The following is a 24284-nucleotide window of genomic DNA, read 5'->3' on the forward strand; positions in this document are numbered from 1 at the left end:
TTTTTACTTGGCAATAACTCGGGGATTTAATTCTCTAGAGTTGATAGATCTCGTGTCAGTAAATTCAATGAATTACCTCTCGATGATAGTGAATCGGATTAGTATTATGTATAACAATATCGGATATGTCAAATCAACCGGTCGAGAGTTTAATAGTATAACGTAGGAAGTTATTTTATCCATAACGAATCCAAATTTTGATTTCGGGTCCAATCGATCCAAAATTCCTTTAATTAATCACTCGTTTCCTCGCCATCAATGATACAACAAGCATTCCAGATAAAGATAATTGCACCAAGACATTTGGAATCAATGATGGGTTCTTCAACCTTTGCATGCTCGGAAAAATCAGCAAGCATCACGCAGGGCAAGGGCGACTATATCATTCATATCCGATCTCCAATCGTGATGATTTCAAAAGTCAACTTAAAGACGTAACATTGTAGAATTTTATGTTTTCTGGGGATCATTGTCAAAATTGGGCATCTGGTTCTAAAGGGGAAAATTGACAAATCTTAGTTTAGTACAAGAGACACGCAAAAAAAAGTCGAACAAAACCACAAAAATTACGTCAAGTGGCAAGAAACCCTAGTTAATTAAGGAAGGAAGAAACAACAGACTACAAAACTCAACCTGCAACTCGGATCAGGGGAAATGAAACGGCACATCCAGCCGAAAAAGCACAACACTGCTAAACTTGTTTTTTTTAAAGAACCAATTTTTAATTTCATTTACAGATCAGAGATTGCATGCAATAATCCACTTGGTATCTCTCACTCGGGAATCATATTCTCGTTGTCTGCATTGCCTTCTTCCTCGATTGTAGGCTTCGATGGCCCACCTGCTCCAGCCTGCTTCTTCTTTATCCCACTCACTATATCATCGATTCTCAACAGCATGCACGCAGCTTCAATGGCTGTCTTGAATGCTTGCGCCTTCACAGTGTATGAATCCCATATCTAAATATCATAATATAACGTCAGTGAATTAATAAACCCAGAAAGGAAATAATTCGATAATATTCATTCATCGAGTGATTAATCAAGAACAAAGCGGAAGAAAGAAAAGGGAAGGGAGAACAAAATTCGCACCTTGCGCTCTTTCATATCAGTGATTTCACCAGTGTTACCGTCGATTCCGATCCATGCATTCTCACCGTTTGCATGCTAGAAAAAAGACGAAATTATATTTATAACGGGCATAATTTAGAGCTTGTTCAAAACTGCAAGCACGCAAAAATTAGGATGTTTTACCTTTCCTTGTAAGGCAGTCATGATCCGAATCACATTGACACCACAGTTCTGAGCCAAAGTTCTTGGTATAGCTTCGAATGCCATTGCAGCAGCTTCATATGGCCACTGTTCGGAATTATCCATAAAATGAGAAGTTTTCAAAACCATATTCCGAGAAATGATACTCGAGTTCTCTATATAAATACATAGCTTCACAACAGGTTTTTATCAGAAGGAAAACTGTGAAATAGTTACTTTTGTTTAAACGTGAGTAGAATATCAGTATATAAATAATCGCCTAATCATGCTCTACAAATAAAATATCGACATTATAGTACCAGCAAAACATTCTCAGTAGTCTACAGATACTCCAAGTATAATCGAAGGTAGCCAAAATTGTTCGAAAACCGATAAACAGTGATTCAACAACATAAAGAACACATTGAAATTCTTTACCTTCTCTACGCCTTCAATGGATGAGCTCTTTTGCTTCAACATAGCAGATACAGTCAGTTCTGTCGCACCACCACCAGGAACAAGTTTCGGGTTTTTAATTATGTTTCTTGCCACAGCCATTGCATCCTATGTTAAAGTATAGTTAAAAATTTAAAATCATAGCTTTACCAAAAAAAAAAAAAAGAAAACGAATATTAGGGTACCAAAACTCAAAGATACCTGCAAATTTCTCTCCACTTCATTCAACAGGTCCTTGCTGGCACCCCTTAGAAGGACAGTGCATGCTTTTGGATCTTTACAGTCCACAATGAATGCAAAGAACTCATCACCAATTTTCCTCACCTCAAACAGTCCAGCGCCTGTACCAATATCAGATTCCTGCAATTCATCGGGCCTATTAACAATAACTGCCCCACAAGCTCTGGCAATTCTGTTATTATCCGTCTTTCTCAGCCTTCTGATTGCACTGACACCAGCCTTGCTAAAATAATGGCAAGCTAGATCACTGAGCCCCTTTTCAGTTATCACTAAATCCGGTTTGAACTTCAATATCTGCGCACATAGGTTCTCTATGTACTCCTCTTCCATTTTCAGTAAGACACTCCAGTCTTCCTCCCTCAACAATTCAGCGTTGGTTTGGTTCTCACCTTTCTTGTACTCGAGAGGACAATCAAGAAGCATAATTCTTGGATTTAGTATTTTTCTTTTCATTTTGCCAGGGGCAACAACGTCCTTGTTGAACATGACTCCTTTTAAGACTTTCGAGTCTTCCAATTGACCACCGGGAATCTTCTCTACCTTGATGTACTTCTTGATATCCACCTCACGCAATCCTTGGCCAACATCGACACCTGCTGTGGTTGTGGCATCTATTGCCAAGTTCTGAAAATTTAACAAAGAACACACTGTGAATGCAGCTTCAATTACATTTGTCACGACAAACTATGGGTTCAAATTTCATATTGTGTAATTACTATGACGAAGCTGTTATTCTACAACCAGATATCACATGTAAATACAACATAAATAGGCAATGCAGGCAGGCCTTTTGGGTACTAGAGAATAGAGTGTTTACTTGACATGTTATCCCCTATTTATGTTTCTTCAATTCTCATCACATTAGAATGTCCTTTTTTTTACAATAAAACAACGAAGTTGAGATTCAATATTCACATCTTTAGCAAAAGGAGAAGAAAGGACAGTGGCAGGTGGATTGAGAAAGACCAGATATATTACAATCCACAAACAGTGACCAACGATCAAAATACTTACAGCAATCAAATCGCCAAATTGACTGGTAAACTTTGTGCCAATACAACTCTTGACAAGCCCTAACATTGTTGCATCTGAAAAAAAATAGAAACATACGAAAATAAGAGCTGGAAGAAAGAGAGAAATGACAGTGTCCATCCATAAAAAATGATGCATCAAAAGCTCTGGAACAGCCAGCTTTAAACCTAAACTGAGTTATCACTTAGGTTTGATTAGCTCTACCGTATGGCATGCAACTTCTTACAGCTGAACATAGAGGTTGAAATGGCTTTCCATACTCTCACAATGTCATGATAAAATACAAGACAGATAACAGTACAGAAATAACTCAAATAGTAGTCATGATCCATCACAAGTAAGACACTGTAATCTTAATAAAAATAAATCCAACCACAAATTACTAGCTCCATTAAAAACATGCCAAACAACCGAAACATTTTCCAGTTCAGAGATTTCAAGCACATTAAACAGTTCAACCACATTAGCGTTACGGGTTTACAGGGAATGACAAAGGCAGTAAACTTACGATCATTTATATCCACAGTCATAGCAATTTTGTCAAGTACAGCGACTGCATCTTCCAGAGCTTTACCATAAGCTGCCGTCCAAAAGAAATAAACTTGTCAATATCAAGATTATCAAAATAGATAAACCAGACATGAAGTGACAATTAGATAGAGCTCAAATTTACCTCGACAAATGACCGTGGGGTGATATTTCTTGTCAATGAAGGCTTCAGCAACATGGAGCATTTCACCAGCTTCAATGTATAGATTATTCAAAGATAAGTACATCCACATAAACATAACAACATACGAAATATCGTCAAACATAATTTTTCTACGAGACAATCAGCTAAAACTTTAACATTGACCCATAAGAAATTAGAAGGCATTTGTTAATTGCATTAAAGTGAGTTCATGTGTATGCTCGCAGACTAGCATTCTTAATAAGTAGAAATTGCACATAGATACACCCCAAAACACGGTCATCATGCAAGTGCACACTTGCATCAATACCATTTGTCCCCATTGCAAGCTCAGCGCACAATATGCACTAAGTATCACAAGTAAACGAATAAGATTCCAAGTAAATTAAATGCATACCGAGGACAATCACGGATGTTGTCCCATCTCCCACCTCCTCATCCTGAGTTCGGCTTAGTTCAATCATTGACTGCCACCAAAGTAGAAAAAATGCACATATGTCAAAAGGCAATCAAAGTGACAAAAAGATCTGTAAGCTACAGTCATAGGAATCTTTCTTCCTGTTGTTCAAAGACTGAGGCAAACAAGTTAATGCTGAAAAAGAAAATGAAGGGAGAATGTACCTTAGCTGCTGGGTGTGCGACATCTAGCTCACGTAGAATAGCATTTCCATCATTTGTCACTACAATCCCTGTGTTTGTCAACATAAATAGGTTCAACAGGATGAAACGAATAACATACAGAATAATAAGATGAAAAAAAATATACAATCCCTGTGTTCTAGAAAATTGTGATTTTCCTTATCAACATCCTAAATTAGAGTTATTCATAGTCAAGTAAATATGATCAGTAATATAACCTCCAGAAGCATCAAGGAGCATCTTCAACATTGACCGCGGACCTAAAGTAGTACGTATAATATCTGCAACAGCCTGACAAGTGCAAAACAAATATGTTGAATTTAACCAATAAGGTAATGGGGGCAAAAAATGGAGTAAGGGAAAAAAACTCCGAGCCCTATGGTCTAATAGAGACCAGAAGCAGATATTGAGATTCATCAAACAAAAATCATAAACATAATGAGACATCACAAACATCATCGAGAAACACAGCATGAAAATTAAACCAATAGTCTCCCACTCTTCCCAGATGTTATACTATGTTAAACAAGAGGGACAAAAGGGAGTTTTAAAGAAAATATTATTACAGAAATGCACTGTTATTAGTATAACTTTGTTGCTTAGGATTTATTACCATCAATAGTGTTTTGGTCATCCAAAAACTGCTAAGCATTGGTATACACATTGTCTATAACCATACATGTCATGACACTTACATAAATCCGATCCTCCCGTGTATGATTGGGCTTCAAACTAAATGGCAAAGTTTTACTTATATAGGTAGAGTAATACTTGAAGATTTTGTTATGCTACTTTGCCCAAAGCCTGGGTTGAGGCAGTATTCTCGCTAGTTGCTCAAAAGCGCCAAGAAACAGATTTATGCAATCACTCATAGCACATCAGGCAGATACGAAAAAAGGCAATCTTACTAAAGTAGCTACTCTTTATAGGCCCGCATCAGAAAGGAGCACGATATTTCACATTGCTAATGCAAAATAATTAGAAAGTTCAGAAAATACACAAACTCCTGATCCTCAAAGTCGATTCAAAACGCATCAAAGAAAAGGATAAAAGGACGAGATTACGAGAGTGGGTACTACCTTGGATGCTTGAATATTGGCATGTTGCACCTTGCTTCCAGACTCCCGCTTCAATGTATCTTCTGCTTAAAAGAAATCAAAATATATGAGCAAGATCATTACTGCAACACTTTTTTAATGCTTTCTTTCTCGTATGCGAGTTACATGAACGAACCCATGAAGGAGAGATGAAATCCATACCCTACTCCATATCTCAGTACATTTGAAACATTTATTAAAGTAACCATACAAGGAAGAAGTGAACTTTATGTCCAAAATCTACACAATAAAACAACCCTACCCCTTAACAGACTCAAAAGAAGCATTTCCTTCACTTAAAAACATAAAACCCTAGGTAAAATTAACAAAAAAACCCCCATTTTCGAATGTGCATCCAAATCTAAAACTAATCGAGATCGGAGCATTTGATTCGCGGTGCGTTTGAATCCTGCTCTGTTCACCATACATATACATATACATATACATAGAGATGTATAACAACTGAAGTGTGTAATGGATCTACTGCGTGTACTGAAAACGTAAGAAATGGCGGCCGTGCGAATTGGTACAAAAAACAATGAATTTAAAAAGAAGAAAATCAGAGAGAATGTAAAATGGCGAGGAAGAAGAAGCGAAAAGGAGAACTTACTCAGTACGAGGACTGGGGCATGCATATTGGATTCCGATCTGAAGTTACCAGATTCGCGAGATTTGGTATTTGAGAGCGAAATGCAGTGAAGAAGAAGAAGAAAAGGTGATTTTTCTTCTGGAAAACCCTCGAACTCGAACAAGGGTTTTTAGTGTACTTGTGTTTGTGTTTGTGTGTGTGTGTGTGTGTGTGTGTGTGAAAGAAGTGCCTCTAGTATAATAACCCCGTTTTATAGCAATAAAATAAAATAATTTAGGGTATATTCATCAAAAAAAGATTATTTAGGGTAAATACTATTTAAATATCACATAACCCCCTTTGGTTTCACCATTTTGCACATAGTCCCCATGTAATATTCATATAGGGATATTAACTATTAAGTACTGAAATGTTAATTGCAGACTTTTACTGAAATTGGCTTATTTGCAGTTGTAATTTTATTTCTTATTTTTCTAACTTTCTAAAGAAATCGAAACTCTCTGACAATGAATATTTCAATGTGGATATTAAGTATGAAAATAACAAAGAATTAGTGATATGGCGTAAAACACCGTTATTCATGGTCATCGATTGATAGTAGCTTCAAGCGAGAAAAACATTTATGTACTAATTACATGTCATATGTATGGGAAGGGACATGAAAAACGAACCGGTGGTGTGAGACTACGAAATGTGGGAACAAATATATGTGGATGTACGTTTCGTTTATATGATAGCAGAAATCGATATGATGGACTATGGCGAATGAAGTTAAAAGATGGCATCCACACTCACACGATGCTACCGTATCATATATGACAATGTCCGGAAAGTCGTTTGACACTAGAAGAGTACGAAGTTGTGAAGTTACTGAGAAGGAGCCACGTAAAGCCGACATTAATTATGGATAGATTGAGGAAGGATAATTCACAGACATCGACGAGTGTGAAACATGTATACAACCAACTTGAGAAGATGAAAAGAGAGAATATGGCGGGGAAGACAGTCATACAGCACGTGATATCGAGCCTTCAAGAAACTGGATATGAATATTGGTATCGAAGTAATGAAACCGGTGATACACTGACTGATTAGATTTTTGTCGCTTCTATTTCACTCAAAATTTTGTGGTTATTTTCTCATGATATATTGATGGACTTCACTTACAAAACCAATATGTATGTAATTTGTATTCATTTGTTATGTATTTAGTAATTGTAATTTGATTGCATTTGATATTTACGTTTTGAGGTTTAAAAATATTTGATGTATGTATGAAATGCCACTTCTCGAAATAATTGGGGTTACCCATGTTGGATATAATTTCACAATTATTGTTGCTTTCAGGGTCTGAAATGTGCATTGGAAGGACTGATACCTAATGTGATCTTGACGGATCAAGAATTGGGACTCATTAAAGCGCTGCCTCAAATATTTTCAACTTCCCAACATTTCTTGTGTTTGTTTCACATAAATAGAAATGTGGGAGGGAAAAAAAATGCGTTGAAGTTTATTGGAAGTAGTAAACACAGGGTTTTATTCCGGCGCGAACATTGGGCAACACTTAGCGGAATAAAAAACATTGGAAGATTACTATGAAAATTACGAGGTAATGGTTAGACGCTATGGTTGTTACCCCAAACTGATATCATACCTGAACGATACTTGGTTGATATACAAGAAAAAAATTGTCAAAGCATGGACTAATAAGAAATTCCATTTTGGAAACACGTCGACAAATAGGTATTTTCGTTTTCGGTTATGCATTTTTAAATATATATATATATATATATATATATATATATATATATATATATATATATATATATATATATATATATATATATATATATATATATATATATATATATATATATATATATTGTTGATGTTTTTAGTTATTAGTTGCATTTTTTTATGTCTATGGAAATGGTGGGAAGTGCTCCAATTCGTCGAAGGGCTGGATTAGTGTTTTTACCAGCGTTGTTAACACCGTGCAATATTAGCTTGATTCGGGGGTCGAGCGTCAACTTACTAGGATCAAGGGGAAGTTTCAAAATCCAGTTTAATCAGGAAGCATAAAGCAGCGTATCTGGTATTTCAGAATTTGATATGCAAGGTCAGGTCACATAAGACATTAAATTTGCTGGGGGTTACGACGGGCGGCGGTCCCTGTTGCACTGGCCGTCTGTTGATGACGTACTAATGCATGCGAGATCTGTACCACTCCAGGTACTGAGAAACAACATCTGATGGCGGCGAAGCTAGTTTTTACCATGCACTGAAATCAAGTTGTCAGCCAAGTCCGTCCACTCATCACTTGGAGCATCATATTGTATCTCGTATGTTAGACTTCCAAGGGGACCGCGTCGGTATAGCTCTCCAGACTGAATGCAGCAGTGTGGTATGGTCTAGATAAATCCAAACTGCCGTAAGACACGATCCGGCAGATATAGATTGACAGTCAACATAAACTAGATACAATCGTAATAGAGTGTAAGCGGAACGCGTCTATGCAGGTGCGGACCATACGACATCCAGTTAGTATGGTACAATTTTTATTACGTAATAAATACAAAATGCATCAACCATTGAATTAATATAACAACTTCAAAAAACATACCTGATCGGCTTGCATCTCGTCGAGCAACCTTCATACCGAAATCGAGTTCTGAAACATCCTTATGTAGTTTCCACTTCATGAAACGGGGTTGCATTTCCCTATAAGCCAGATTAATAGGTACTCGGAAAGGACGTAAGTACTCATAAATCTAGCACATTAAATAATAAAGAAAAATTACATACTAAGTTATAATAAATTGAAAAAAAAATGTTCATAATAAAATACCTGGAGCAATAATGTACATTCATGTAGCCCCTTCACGTGGGCCTTATTAGCCAGGCCAATTGTCGGTAAAAGTGGGCCAAAACCGATGCACCCCAAGCATACTCACCAACGTGTTTTAGGTCGAAGGAGCATCTCATCCACGTTGGCTTCAGCTCGTCTACGGTCAAATTGGGGAACAAAGCCATCCCGAGTAGAAACATCAGAAACTCTACGACCTTCTGTCTTCAAGATCGATGCCGCTGCAACACCCAATCACATAGCTCCGTCCAATGGACCCCAACATTCATGTACATATCATTCGGGTCGACTAGGTTCAGATCAAGAACCTCTTTAACAACAGCTCACACATGGGCCTCTCCGCCTCAAAATTATATTGGATTGATAGATTGTCGATACGCAACCCCAAAATGAAGACAACATCATGCAGGGTGATCGTCGTCTCACCCCAAGGCATGTGGAAATTGTTCGTCTCCGGCTGCCACCTCTCGACAAACGCCTACATTAGGCTCTTCTCCACATTATGAATGTAGAAGTGCTCGAGTGAGTTCACGCCAGATGCTTCCATTAGCTCTAACTCATCATGCACGTATGGTGTCATGTGCTTCTTTAGGTCATCCTTCGTAAACGCGTTTAACGCGTGAATCCTATACTCACACCGTCCGTCAGTGTGCTCCTACAGAATATGTATTTATTAAAAGAATGTATGTTAAAAAAATGAAAATATATATAAAAAGAAATAAATATAAACTTAAACATGTTTTTCCCAAATGTAGTGAGCCATATGAATCTTGAAGCTAGGAATCAATCTATAGGTAATTTTCATCGTCGTCGTCGTCATCGTCTCGATTATAGGGGATACGAGAATGCTGCACTACAGCTTCAGTCCCCACCATAGCTCTCAAAGTACATACCATATCGGGTACTTCATCCACGTCGGGTAAATCGGCTGCGTCAGTTGTTCGCTCACTATCTCTCGTACGCCGATGAGATGCAGTCATAGGAATGCGGTCTAGTCCACCGTCCGGCTATAATAATAATATATAAAAATCTTCCTTGGAATCGTGCTCTAGAGTACGAGACCTTCAAGAATCTTAAATGTCGCGTACTCTATAGTACAATTCCATCAAAAATTTCCAACGAATCGTGCTCTATATCAGGAGACGTTCAAGATTTGTGAAGGCCTCGTGCTCTAGAGCACGCTCCCTCGGAAATTTACCATGAATCGTGCTCTAGAGCACGAGACATTCAAATTTCTTGAAGGTCTTGTGCTGCAGAGCACGATACCTCCCTATTTTTTTTCAAAAATTACCTAGATCTAACTAATCATACGTTTTTACCTAAATTGTAAATGAAATTGATTGAAAGTAGTAGAATTTGAAAAAAAAAAAATCGGAATCAAGACTCGTTTGCTGCGGATTGAAGCCGATTTTTTTTTCGAATGTTGATTGTGTTTGGGAGTTTGGGGATACAGAGATAATTTTGAAAAACAAAATTCAAATGAATGAGATTTCGCTGTATTCAGTAATAATACCGCTGCAAATAGCAACACCCTATTAAGTATTAACCCCTCAATAGCACATAAACCCCCTTGGTTTGACCATTTTGCACATGATCCCCATGTAATATTCACATAGGGGATATTAACCCATCAAAACACATGTACTAAAGGTATAGTCTTAATGTTATATTGGTTTTATTCTCAAAAAAGTATAATGTTATATTGGTTTTTAGCAACACACCCCTCGTTAGAAATTTATTGTAATCATAAATTCATATTGCATTAATATATCAATTTTATCATTTTTTATCCATCGCAAATCCTATATCACACTCATCTCACCAAAATTAACTCAAACGCCACAACTAGGACCATATAGTATTAGGAGACCCACGAAGAGATCAAGTCCGGGGAACTGGTGAGTTATTCGGCTTTGGGTGAGATGAATTTCGACCGACCTTCATAGCGAACGACAAAACACTTCTCGCTGCCATGCTCATTTCTCGCTTCATTCTCGCTGCACCGCTTGTTGAAGTCACATTTAATGCAGGTCCAATCGTCTGACAAGCTGCAGAGAATGTTTGCTACTTTTTACATGTGGAGGCGTTCTTACTGACTATTAAAATGACAGACTAAACTCGATTGGAGGTAATTTGAAATCCGTAATATTTTATTACAGTGATCAGACTGGTTAAACTAGAATGGAGAAAGGGTTGACGTCCATTTTCATCTATAAATTTGGGCAGTACCGTCTAGGAAGGTAAGCTCTCAGAAAATAACCGTAAAATATATGTTCTTCATAAGAAAGACTTGCGACCAAAAATAACTTAACGTATTAAAATCAAATACTTTAAAGAAGATTACTAACTTGGCCGTCAAATTGCTAACCCCGACACGAGTCCGAATTTTCCTCTCTTCTACAGATTTGTTTAAAGATTCAAGGCCCAATCCAGCCCTAAAGCCCACTTTAAAGATCAAGTCTCATCCTAACAAAAATATCATGAATTGGGACCGATCACACACGATCTCTATCTCTCCCCTCTCGATATCTTATATGTTTCTCTCTCTCTCTCTCTTTCTTTTGACGATTCGTCCCTGACCTTGTTCTTCTCCATCTCAACGAAAACCCAAGTGATCTCTCTCTCTCTCTCTCTCTCTCTCCGATTGATCGACCGCATTTCTCTCCTCTCTGGTGGTTTCATTGTAAACGGCGACGGTGGCGTGGTAAAAAATGAAGGTTCTCAGGTTGATGGTGGTGTTTTCATTGAGATGTGTGTGCTAGGATTTCCACATGACATTGTTATTCTTTAAGCAGTGGTGTTTCTATTTCACCAGTGACGGTTCTCTTTCACTACGAGGGATTTGAAGATGAGAACCCAATCGAGAAATCGGTCGATCTAAGGGGAAATAGTAGAGGTTGACCTTTGAATGTGTTGTAATAGTAGTTGATATAAATGCTAGAACATAGTTGTTTTAATTAGACATAGAAACTGTATTTTTGCACAAAACGGGTACAAACTTGAGAATATTCCATAAAATCCTGAATATTCCACTAGATCTGACACCGCAATGATGAATATGTAAGAAGATTCATAGTTGAAGGGTGATTGTAATTACCCAAACATGAGTGGTTAGCTGTAATTTACCCTAATAAGTTATTTGAAAAATAAAAAAAGGTAATGTAAAAGCACTTTAAATAGACACGGCTGAACTGTTGGGCTATTTCGGCCAAACATTAAGGTGTACACACAAGAGCGTAGGTGGCGTGTGTTGATTGTTTGAATCGTTCAACCACATCTCGCCCATCTCGCTCTTACACTCCAAACCCTCCGATTAGCCCTAACTCACCCACCCCTCAATTCTCCAATTTAATTATTCATCTCATGGCTTCCGCCGCTGATCCCACCGCCGCCGTCGCCGTCTTCAACGTCGATGAAGACCTAATCGACGACGACGATGACGTCGAGAGCTCCGACCGCGACGAAGACGATTCCGCCTCCTCCGCCGCCCTCGCCGTCGATCGCCATCTTCCGTTCACTTCCGCCGCCCAAGTGACCGTCGCCTTCCCCGATCCCCACCCCCACCTCCGCCTGCAACAGCCGGAGCACCACCACCACCAGGAGATCGTCGTCGCGAAGAAGCCGATGCCGCCGGACGAGTCACGGAAGCTGTTCCAGCGCCTCTGGACCGACGAGGACGAAATTGAGCTCCTCCAAGGGTTTCTCGACTACACCACGCAGCGATTTGGGGCACACAATTCCTCCTCCCAGCACCACCACGACACGACGGCGTTTTACGACCAGATCAAGAGCAGATTCCAGCTCGATTTTAACAAGAACCAGCTCGTCGAGAAGCTCCGCCGCCTCAAGAAGAAGTACAGAAACGTTGTCGCCAAATTCAGCTCCGGCAAAGACTATGTCTTCAGGAGTTCCCATGAACAAGCCACCTTCGAAATCTCCTCCAAAATTTGGGGCAACACCGCCATCAACAACTACTCGCCCTTACCTGCCGCCCCTGCCCCCGCCCCCATCGGAGACGACTACGACGACCTTAACAACCACCATTTCGCTTATTTTCAAAGCCCTAACCCTAATGGCATTGATATAAACAGCAAAACCCCTCCCCCCAGAAAGAGGAACCGAGCTGGAGTAGTGAAAGTAGAGCTTATCAACCCGATTAGTACCATCAACAACAATCCGCCAGCAGTGCCGGTGGCTCCAATGGCTGCTCCGGCGATGGGCATGGGGGCAACTCAGATGGCATCTCCGGCGATGGGAATGGGGGCAACTCAGATGGCATCTCCGTTGATGGGCATGGGGATAACAGGATCAATGCCTAGTGTGATTGAAGAGACTGTCAAGAGTTGTCTGACTCCGATAATCAAGGAGCTATTGACCAATTCGATGAGTTCGACTCCAAATTCTAACGGGCCTTGTTGCGGACATGGCTTCGGGTTAACGCGAAATCTACTACCCGTATGTTTTAACACAGCCATGGGCGGAGATAAAACTGCTAACAACAACAGGTGGAGGAAGCAACAAATGTTGGAGTTGGAAGTGTTCTCGAAGCGCTTGGAGTTGGTGCAGGATCAAATTAGAGAGCAATTGCAGGAGCTTAGGTCCATGGGGAATTGAATTGAGTTGATTGACAACGTTATCGGGCGTAAGTGTGTTCCTTTCTCGGATCTCTTTTTTTAATCTTATATAGAACGTTGTGACGGATGTTGGTAGATGCGAAATGCAGAACGCTTACATTATGATTGGTTAAATAATGAGTTGAGATTGTTCAGTCCATATTAGATAGTTTGACATGTAAATTAAAATTACATGGTGTGGTAATATTAGATGTTATAAATTATAATGTATCCAAGAACTGATTTGGTCTGGTAATTAGGCGTTATAATGTATCGGGAACTGATTTCCCGTGAAGGGAAGTGGTAAAGAATCTATGATATTGATTACTGAATGTGTTTGTTTTTTTTCCGCCTCCCCTCATTATTTTCACTGTAGTTGTGAATTTTAACGGCCGAGTCTTATACTCTTATTCATGGCGTAACTATTGTTGTATCATAAAATGAGTGCAGGAATAGATGGAATCTCTATAGGACTTGTTTTTTTCGAAAATACCTTAAAACTCCTCCAAAGTTTACTACACCACCACTATGTGCACTCGTATTGATGTTTGAGAGATGTGGGACCAATTTTTGTGTGGACTGATCCGAAATTTCCTGCTCGGTCTTGTTTATAAGCATCTTCATGCTTCAGCTATTGATTGTTTCTGAATCAAGCTTCAAACTTTGAGCACAATTTTACTCGTATGCGTTTGCATCTCTTTCTCAAATTCTGTTTTTAGGTGTAAGATAAGATTCAAAATTGAATCAGCTGGATTTGCATTTAGCCTTGAGATAATCATGTGCAGAATTATTTATCTTTTTGTCTGTTTGAAGAAGTTTTCGTTTGCACAAAAACTTATGTATCAAAGGTCGCCCTGGCATGCATGTAGTAGTATTATTTTACTTTTGCGGATTTATCCGTTTTGTCGTTTTTTTTATTTTATGCCGGAAAGTGTTGAGTTACCGGCTACATGTACACATTTATCAGACCTATTTGCTAGAACGATCTGCCAAATTCGGGATTGAGCGGGAAAGTACCCGATACGACGGTTTAAATTCGTTATCCTGTTTCTTAATCAGAATTCCTCATTCCCTCTTGTGTGTTTGTGAAAGTGTGACTTTTCTAGTAGTAAAATTATTGCTTGAGAAATGACTTCAAGATTGTTTTAGAATTATTTTGATTTATACAATGATTTATTGGTATTTATGGTATACATACAAGTATATAACAATTGGCAATAATGATGTTAAGGTCGTGTTTGGAATTTTTTTTTTTAAAAAGTAAAAGTTGATGATTGCGAGTAAATTTACGAACAATTGTTTATTAGGTAAAAGTTGGGGAGTTTACAAAAGTTACTAGAAAATCAAAATTTTAAATAAATAGAAGTTCATGATTGCGAGTAAATTTATGAACAATTGTTTAGTAGGTAAAAGTTGGGGTGTTTGCAAAAGTTACTAGGAAGTCAACATTACATATTTTCTTAAGCTTTGGTAATTTCTTTTAAGGATTTCGTAATAATTAGCATGGAATTGGTAAAATTTTTGAAGGTTTCGAGCTAATTAATTAGCCCAAAATTTGTACAAGGATTTCGTGCTTATGAGCTCAAAACTTGCAAAAATTTGGATTTTTTGTACGAACAATTTGTACTTTTTTTCGAAATCTAATTTTTCACTAACGACTATTTGTAAACAAAATTGTAAATTAATCAAATGTAAATCATAAAATACTATATGCAAACTTGTTAAAATTTAAGTCAAATTGTTGTCGCACGTGACATAAGTTTTTAAGGAATTTTATGGGTTTCAGAGAGTTTTGAGAATTTTGAAGTTTGAAAACTCAAAACAAATGAAATCCCTCCACTGCAAGAAGCATTTCAGTTGATTTAAAATCATTGGAATGAAAACGACGATACAATCTCAACGACTCAAGTCAACACGTGTTTGCATTGTTTTGTAAATTGGCGTGTGAGATTGTACTCAGGCACGTGGAAATTTAATAGGTCTAACATGAAAATTCTACACCCCAGCTACCTCGAGCGCCTGGTGGCATCGAACCATCACATTCTCGATTCACTTAGGCTTGGTGATTCATGAACTTTTATAATTAGTGTATAAGCATCATTTGGGCATTACAAACATTTTATCATCAAAGAGATGTTACCTATAAGGAATCCAAAAAAATAACGTCATGTTTATGGCTCGTTCTGGTACCTATATCTATATCAGATTAGTTAGGATTATATATTTTCTACTGACTAATTAATTATTGAGGCTATTACAAATAAGTCCATTATGTGCCACTTATTCATAATGAAGATCAGACCAAAAATTCTTTTACAAAAAAGTCCAGAGGTACATAAAAAGACTAAAATACTCCATTACATTTTAATATGCTCCAATTTCATTCATTTAACCCAATTTAATCTCAATGTGACCATAAATTTTCCAACTTTTCGATTTTGACACATAATCCAATTTAAATACTCCATTACATTTTAATATGCTCCAATTTCATTCATTTAACCCAATTTAATCTCAATGTGACCATAAATTTCCCAACTTTTCGATTAAGACACATAATCCAATTTTAACCGTTGCCGTCGATCTCCGGCATTGACTTATTTTTTCCTGCTGCCGCCGCCACTAACCGGCAGTGTTGACCTTTATTTTATTTTTTAAAGTTTTTTTCCTGAGCATTTTTTGGCTCTCGTAAAAAACACAATAATATTACTATGGTTGATAATAATATCAACTATATTACTGTTTAACACAGTCATATTGCTATATTACTATCTAATATAGTAATATTAACGCAACAAAACCGCTATGTTACATTTATGTAATACAATAATATTATTATGTTGACCGATCAACAAACACAAACATAATAAAAAACAAAAAAAAAATTAATATTCTTGTAATTGGCAGTAATATTAAAATTATTATTGTCATTAATAATTATATTACTATAACAAGGATAATATTATTGTGGTTACAGTAAAATTAATTTTACTTTGAACCACAATAATATTACAATAGTCGATAATAGATAAAAATATTATTAGGTCAACAAATAAAAATTAAAAAACCAAACAAAAAAAATGAATAAAGTTAGGCTGCGGCTATATGCAAGACTAATTCCACTTGTGCAAGACCAAATTAAAATTTTCAATGTATAAATACTATAATACCCTTATTTATTAAAAAAATAAAAAATTCCAAATATGCAAGACCAAAAATTCAAAAACACAAAAAACCCTATCACAAGACCACAAAACCACAAGATCAACTATCATCTTCTCCATCTTCCAAAACCCACAAGACCTTTCTCCTTCCCCCTCCATTAACCCACAAAACCTAGAAATTCAAAATCATCAAAACTCAACAAATCTTACAAAGATGGCAAGTATGGAGTCATGAGACATCAAAATAGAAGATTCTACGATGGAAGAACCCAAGAATGTATGCATTTATGGGTTTTTTTAGCTAGAATCGATTTTCCAAAAAAAATCCCGCGCAAACGAATTCGACATGTACAGGTCGAATTTTACAGCTAAAAATCGACATTTAGATGTCGATTTTGAGGTATAAAATTCGACATTTGAATTTGTGCTATAAATTCGACATGTCAATGTCGATTTTGACCTATGAAATTCGACGCTTAAGTGTCGATTTGTAGCATAGTTTTTCGACACCTTGGTGTCGATTTTTGTTTTTTTCTCATTATTTGTATTTGGTCTTACATGAGAAAAAAAAGTCAATTTAATTTATGGGCATACTTGTCATTCCATCTTAATAAAATAGAATCTTTTAGAATCTTTCTTAAAATTTGGTCTTGCACAAGTGGAATGAGTATTGCATATAGCCGCAGCCATGTGGTGAATAGTCAAACACCAATGAATTACAAAATAACCAAAGAGACGTGGCTTTTTTGGGCTGAGTGGGTTTAGCAAACAATAGGTGTATGTATAGAGTATAGACTAACGTAGCGTAGGTGGCGTGAGTTGAAGGGTTCAATTCAACCCCATCTCGGCCTTTTACACTCCAAACCCCACCACCACCAATTACCCCAACCACCCCCCTTCAATTCTCGATTTTATTTTATTCCCCCATGGCCTCCGCCGATGATCCCACCACCACCGCCGCCGCCGCCGCTAATATCTTCAACGAAGACGAAGACCTAATCGAAGACGACGACGATGAGGAAGAAATCTCCGACCGCGACGAAGGCGATTCCGCCTCCTCCGCCGCCCTCGCCCTCGATCGCCATCTCCCGTTCACTTCCTCCGCCCAAGTTACCGTCGCCTTCCCCGATCCCCACCCCCACCTCCGCCTCCAACAGCCGGAGCACCACCACCACCAGGAGATCGTCGTCGCCAAGAAGCCGATGCCGCCGGACGAGTCACGGAAGCTGTTCCAGCGCCTCTGGACCGACGAGGACGAAATTGAGCTCCTCCAAGGGTTTCTCGACTACACCACGCAGCGATTAGGCGCACACAATTCCTCCTCCCAGCACCACCACGACACGGCGGCGTTCTACGACCAGATCAAGAGCAAATTCCAGCTCGATTTCAACAAGAACCAGCTCGTCGAAAAGCTCCGCCGCCTCAAAAAAAAGTACCGAAACGTCGTCGCCAAATTCGCCTCCGGCAAAGAGTATTCATTCAAAACCGCCCACGAACAAGCCACCTTCGAAATCTCCTCCAAAATCTGGGGCAGCACCGCCTTCAACGGCTACGCCGCCTTGCCTGCCGCCCCTGCCCCTGCCTCCGCCCCGATCGAAGAGGAAGATGACGACCTCAACAGCCCCAATTTCGCCTATTTCCAAAGCCCTAAACCTAACGGCATTGATATAAACAGCAAAATCCCGCGCCCAAAGAAGAGAAACCGAGCTGGAGTAGTGAAAGTAGAGCTAGCCAACCCGATTAGTACTATTAACAACACTCCGCCAGCAGTGCCGGTGGCTCCAATGGCTTCTCCGGCGGTCGGCATGGGGGTAACTCCGGGGGTATCAGGATCAATGCCAAGTGTGATCGAAGAAACCGTCAAGAGCTGTTTGTCGCCGATAATCAAGGAGTTGTTGTCCAATTCGATGAGCTCCACTCCGAATTCCAATAGTCCTTGTTGTGGACACGGGTTCGGATTACCACAAAATTTGCTGCCCGTATGTTTTAACGCAACCATGGGCGGGGATAAAATCGCCAACAACAACAGATGGAGGAAGCAACAAATGTTGGAGTTGGAAGTGTTCTCTAAGAGGCTGGAGTTGGTGCAGGATCAAATTAGAGAGCAATTGCACGAGCTAAGATCCATGGGGGATTGATTGATCGACAACTTTTCTTGGTCGTCGTAAGTGCGTTTCTTGGCCTTTTTTTTTTTTTCGTTTATCTTTTTGTTAACCTTTTGATTGTTGATAGATGTGAAAGTGCAGATCATGCTTAGATTACGATTGGGGTGAATAATGAGTTGAGGTTGTGCATTGCCTTTGATGGCTTGCTCATTTTCTTGACGTAGATGTTAGAATAGTTTGACATGTAAATTAAAAATTTACTAGTTGCTCGGTTTCATGGCGTAATTGGGTGTTATAATGTATTAGCCAGTGATTTCCTTCCGTCGAACGGAAGCAGGAAAGACCTCGATTTATAAACTTATGGCACAAATAAGTAGTTTCTTTTTTTTCTTTTTAATTTTTTTTATAGGTTTTGCTTTATGCTTAATTGGTTTGTTAAGACTAATCGTCTACTTTTCATGGCGTAAGTATTGTGTGGATGACCATTATCGGAAAGCGATTAAATGAAAAATTAGTTAATGTTGCTTAGTAGTTGTTTTCGTTGTCATGCTATGAATCTTTTTGCGTCTTCGATTTGTCTATTGAGGGAGCTAAATATGAATGCTGTCTTAACGGAGCAAAATGAAGTTTTGCTTCTTTAATTTGGCGAAATTCGGTTATCGTTTGAACGAAGTTTTGTTTCTATTAATTTATCAAAATTTGGTCTTGGCAATTGCTTCTCTTTTTCAGTCAGATTTAGTTCAATTTTCTCTTTTTCGGGTTGCAGGAAAAGTTATTTTAGTTTTGGGAAAAAGCAAGCAGTGTAGGATTTGTGAGGATAAATAAAAAGAAAAATAAAGGGTGATGAAACGCTTTAAGTGAGTACCAAATTACTTTACTCTAAAAGCCATGCTACACTTTTCAATCTATGTGCTTGTTGAGCTTCGGCCAATAGGCCCACGTCATTATTTTTATTTTTATTTTTTATTCCAATTTAAGGACATTTAAAACAAATACAAAATCCTTCTCAGTTTAATTTTTTTAATATTTTTGGACGTAAATACTCTTAACTATATTCAATGTTAAATACCACACACTCAAAACCCCGTCAAACTCTTCTTCTTCACCAACCTCAGTTCTAAGAAATGCAATTGCATGTTTAAATTGAAGGACATAATATTAGATAAAATGTTCGGTCAGAGTTTACTATTGTCAGTAGTATTCACAACCACAATTTATTTGAAACTTACAAGGACTCTCATATGCCGAAAGATTAATAAAAGAAGAGATGTTACTTGTTGAAAGTTTGTTCAAAACAATAGTCAAACCAAAGGCAATTCTAAGAACGTTGAAGCCAAGGGATGTGACAAATGTAATTGGGATGAAAACAGTTAACAATATTTGCCAGAAGATAAAGTTTGAAGAGTTATCTAACATGTCTCAATTTCAATTTTTGCATTAAGTTGGCAGACTACTATCCGTACATATACATCATGAATTGCACGTACAAAATCAATCGTTGGAGATTATAGGTGTTACTTGTACTGACAAGACGTTCTCCGTCGCCATTGCCTACTTGGACCACGAAAAAACTTATAAAGTTCTAATGGCATTACGTATCTTGGAAAAATGTCCTCTGCCTATTTGCATTGTAACATATCGGGATTTGACTTTGATGAAAGCAATAAGAAATGTGCTCCATCCAAATCATCATTTGTGTGTCGTTTCAGTCGGCTTGGTCGGCTCTGATTGATCGAAATATTGTGGAGGCGCTCAATAGGGATTGAGAGTCATGAAATAATCATTTGTTGATTATCCGGAGGCTATAGCATATGTAGCTAATTCAAGGTTGGATCCTTTCAAGGAGAAATGTTTAATGACATGGACAAATAAGTGTCCTCATCTTGGAATGTACACTTCTAATTAGGTGGAGGGTGTACACGGACGGACGAAAAAAGACCTGGGGAAATCAACTGGCAACTTCGTGGATTTTTATATTGATGGAGGTTAATCACCACCAACATTGTCTCTTCTCGAAGACCTTCCCAGATCTCAACCGCCGGAAAACTACTCCGATCATTTGAAATTCCGGGGCTTGAGCCCCGGGGAGAAACTCCGACCCTCAAGTTAGTTGGGGAAATAGTTCGAGAAAGAGTAAAATGATAAGGAAAACGAATAGAGAAGACAATGTGAGATCGATGTGCTGATAGTGTGATTTAGTGCGTGTAGGAGTGTGTATCATGTGTGAATAAAGCGTACCTCTTATTGGTAAGACTATAAAATATTTATAAGTCATACATATTCTTGAGGTTTGACCTAATTATGAGCTCATTAAACATAATATTATTGGATCACCGTCCATCAATGGACTTTAGCTCAAATATTTATACAAGCTCAATAGTTTGTCAAATCAACCCTCGTCATATATGAATATCCACAATCAAATTCTCGAACAACACAATTCCATCAAAGAATCTTTTGAAATAAACATAAATGCGTACCAACACATTTTAAAGTTGTTGTACGCGGAAATGTATCTAAGTAAATTCTTAAACAACTGAAAGTTGAGGCGGACAAGTCGAAAGAATTGCTTCCAAGTGATATGTCTTACAGTTGCATCATCCGAAGAATCATTGTCTACCTTGTTGCCATGATCTTCACAAGTATATTGCAAAGAAATGTCATATCCCACTTGACTTGATAGGCTCGTATTAGAAGCATATAAGTATGGAGCCAGTCGTGAAGGGCCTTCTTTTAGCCCTCTCAGTCACCCCACTGAGGAGCTGCTTCAACCAATCCAACTTGACGGCCTTCTTTTTATCCTTGTCATCTGGGCTCTGACCTAGCCACCGGTACACAATAGGAAGCTGTCGAAATTCACTCAAGATTCGAAAGGTATCTACCGAAAATAGCTAAAAGTTCGATAGGTTCAAGTGGAAAACCACATGCAAAATCTCAAACGAAATTCAAGCAAAAAATGAAGAAATAATTTAATATTAATATCTCCAATACGCCCCCTCAAGTGCGGACGAATTAATTTTTGAAGCCTTGCACATGAAATATTTGAAATGGGTGACTGTGGGATTCGAACTCGGGACCTTTACGTTTGGCATACCATATTGAATGACCATTTTCAACTAAAAGTTTAAGCTGTTAGTGAAATGTATCATTTAATATTATTATCTCCAATAATACTTGTATTTGCATTTCATTTTAGGTTTATTGTTATTCCCATATTGATTTGAGTGATAAAAATGAGGTGATTAAAAAAAAACTTACTGAACTTGGGTAGTTTTACACGAAACACAGGCTTATGATTTGTGTAAAACTCCACATAATACAAAAAAGGAAAAAAAATCTAAAACACATTTTTTCGTGCTCCGTAACCTAAACTTTAAAAAAACACTATTTCGTGAGTTTTTACCTTCAAAACTTGCAAATGAAATAAAGTCGCAGTTCAGACCACTAAAACACGTACTGATAGCATATCAGATTACCTAATTAAAACCCTGTGGAAAAATGTGTAATGCATTTGGCTAACAACACTAAAGTAAATCCTTGCAATGTTCACCTTTATATCTTGGCACGTTGCACGTTCAAAATTTTCGAGTTAATTACGAACATCATGCTTATAAAGCTTATAAACATGCTTAGTCTTGATAATTATGTGGCCCTACCTAAGCAATCTTAACAAACATGGAACCCATTAGACAAACTCTTTTAATGAATATTTTCACACAAAATTCATTAAAATATGTAAATATTTGTACATTTCAATTAAAATCGTGTGTATATATATATATACTAAATACACTATATTCAAAATATGTTCAATGAAACTCCTTTAATTAAGTCAATAATTACGCAAAGAGTAAAGATGAACTAGATGAATGTGCAAGATGCCCGAAAAAAATATATAAAAGTTAGGGCAAATGGCAAAAAGGCCCATCACATTGGACTTAAATGCATTTTAGTCCACAAAAAAAACAGTCTCTCAATTAAGCCCATCCCCATGTCTTTAGTCTAAAATACCCTCAATAATATAATTCTTAACAATTCCACCCATTATGCTCTAACTTCCTTAATATTACACATTGACCCCGGATTTAAACAAATATATCACATTAACCCCCAAAACTTTTTTTTTTCAGAAAATAATTTTTTTTCTGAACTGTTTTTTTTCCGGCCAGATTCCGGCGTTGACCGCCGGAGACCGCCGGTCTCCGGCGTTGACTTTTTTTTTTTTTTTTTGAAATTTTTTTTCCTGCTTTTTTTTTTCCGGCCGGTCAACCACCGTTGACCGCCGGTCTCCGGCGTTGATTTTTTTTTTTTTTTTTTGAATTGTTTTTTCTTAGAAAAAAAATATTTTAAATAATATTACTGTCTTGACTACTAAATTACTGTCTCAGACAGTAATATTACTGTTTGAGACAGTAATATTATGAATATTATTTTTCCGAACAATAATATTATTAATATTATTATCTAAGACAGTTAAATTACTGTTGGAGACAGTAATTTAACATCCAAGACAGTAATATTAATTTAAATAAATTTTTTTTAAGGAAAAAAATTAAAAAAAAAAAAAAGTCAATTAACAGTTAAGTTACTGTCTCCGACAGTTAAATAACTGCTGGAGACAGTAATTTAGCAACGAATACAGTAATATTAATTAAAAATATTTTTTTTAAGAATAAAAAAGTCAATTAACAGTTAAATTACTGTCTCCGACAGTTAAATAACTGCTGGAGACAGTAATTTAGCAACGAATACAGTAATATTAATTAAAAATATTTTTTTTAAGAATAAAAAAGTCAATTAACAGTTAAATTACTGTCTCCGACAGTTAAATAACTGCTGGAGACAGTAATTTAGCAACGAATACAGTAATATTAATTGAAAATATTTTTTTAAGAATAAAAAAGTCAATTAATAGTTAAATTACTGTCTCCGACAGTTAAATAACTGCTGGAGACAGTAATTTAGCAACGAATACAGTAATATTAATTAAAATATTTTTGAAGAAAAAAAAAAAAAAAAAACAGTCGATTAACAGTTAAATTACTGTCTCCGATAGTTAAATAGCTGCCGGAGACAGTAATTTAACAGCCAAGACAGTAAAATTAATTAAAATATTTTTTTTAAGAAAAAAAAAAAAAAAAAAAAAAAGTCAACGCCGGAAACCCGGCGGTCAACGGCCGTTGACCGACCGGAAAAAAATTTCAGGAAAACAAAATTCAAAAAAAAAAAAAAAAAAAAAGTCAACGCCGGAGACCGGCGGTCTACGCCGGAATCGGCCGGAAAAAAAATATTTCAGAAAAAAAATTATTTACTGAAAAAAAAAAGTTTTGGGGGTTAATGTGATATATTTGTTAAAATCCGGGGTCAATGTGTAATATTAAAGAAGTTAGAGCATAATGGGTGGAATTGATACGAATTAGGGTTAAAATTGGGGTCAAAATTAAAATTTGGGTTAAAATTGGTTAATTGATGAAATTGGGCTAAATTGGGGTGTAAATCATGAAATTGGAGTTAAATTGGGTTTCAAATGAATTGGGGGTAA

The 24284-nt window shown here is 37.3% G+C and overlaps 3 protein-coding genes across 6 annotated transcripts; 2 read left to right on the forward strand and 1 right to left on the reverse strand.

The window, feature by feature from the left end:
* Positions 1-469: 469 nt before the first annotated feature.
* LOC105958470 (TCP-1/cpn60 chaperonin family protein) lies at positions 470-6364 on the reverse strand. Its single transcript, XM_012982471.2, has 13 exons — positions 6016-6364; positions 5388-5449; positions 4527-4599; positions 4291-4358; positions 4067-4136; positions 3652-3720; positions 3487-3558; positions 2961-3034; positions 1908-2570; positions 1689-1814; positions 1254-1358; positions 1092-1166; positions 470-959 (listed from the first exon to the last, which is right to left on the reverse strand). Exons 1-13 carry the CDS (start codon positions 6038-6040, stop codon positions 774-776), a joined length of 1668 nt encoding a protein of 555 aa, XP_012837925.1. The 5' UTR covers positions 6041-6364; the 3' UTR covers positions 470-773.
* Positions 6365-12024: 5660 nt separating this feature from the next.
* Positions 12025-13805, forward strand: LOC105958471 (putative transcription factor At3g04930). The gene has a single exon (XM_012982472.2). The coding sequence runs from the start codon at positions 12224-12226 to the stop codon at positions 13472-13474; it is 1251 nt and encodes a 416-aa protein (XP_012837926.1). The 5' UTR covers positions 12025-12223; the 3' UTR covers positions 13475-13805.
* A 3634-nt stretch (positions 13806-17439) lies between these two features.
* LOC105958472 (putative transcription factor At3g04930) lies at positions 17440-19139 on the forward strand. 4 transcript variants are annotated; one of them, XM_088813683.1, is made up of 2 exons: positions 17440-18801; positions 18870-19139. In XM_088813683.1, the coding sequence occupies exon 1, from the start codon at positions 17564-17566 to the stop codon at positions 18773-18775; it is 1212 nt and encodes a 403-aa protein (XP_088669809.1). In that variant the 5' UTR covers positions 17440-17563; the 3' UTR covers positions 18776-18801; positions 18870-19139. The 4 variants fall into 4 exon arrangements, with proteins under 4 accessions (XP_088669809.1, XP_088669811.1, XP_088669810.1 ...); XM_088813685.1 differs by having other exon boundaries at positions 18884-19139; XM_088813684.1 differs by having other exon boundaries at positions 17440-18795.
* Positions 19140-24284: the final 5145 nt, after the last annotated feature.

The sequence above is a fragment of the Erythranthe guttata genome, chromosome 14 (genome assembly GCF_056151865.1).
Source record: "Erythranthe guttata isolate IM_541 chromosome 14, IM_541, whole genome shotgun sequence".
NCBI classification, from domain to species: domain Eukaryota; kingdom Viridiplantae; phylum Streptophyta; class Magnoliopsida; order Lamiales; family Phrymaceae; genus Erythranthe; species Erythranthe guttata.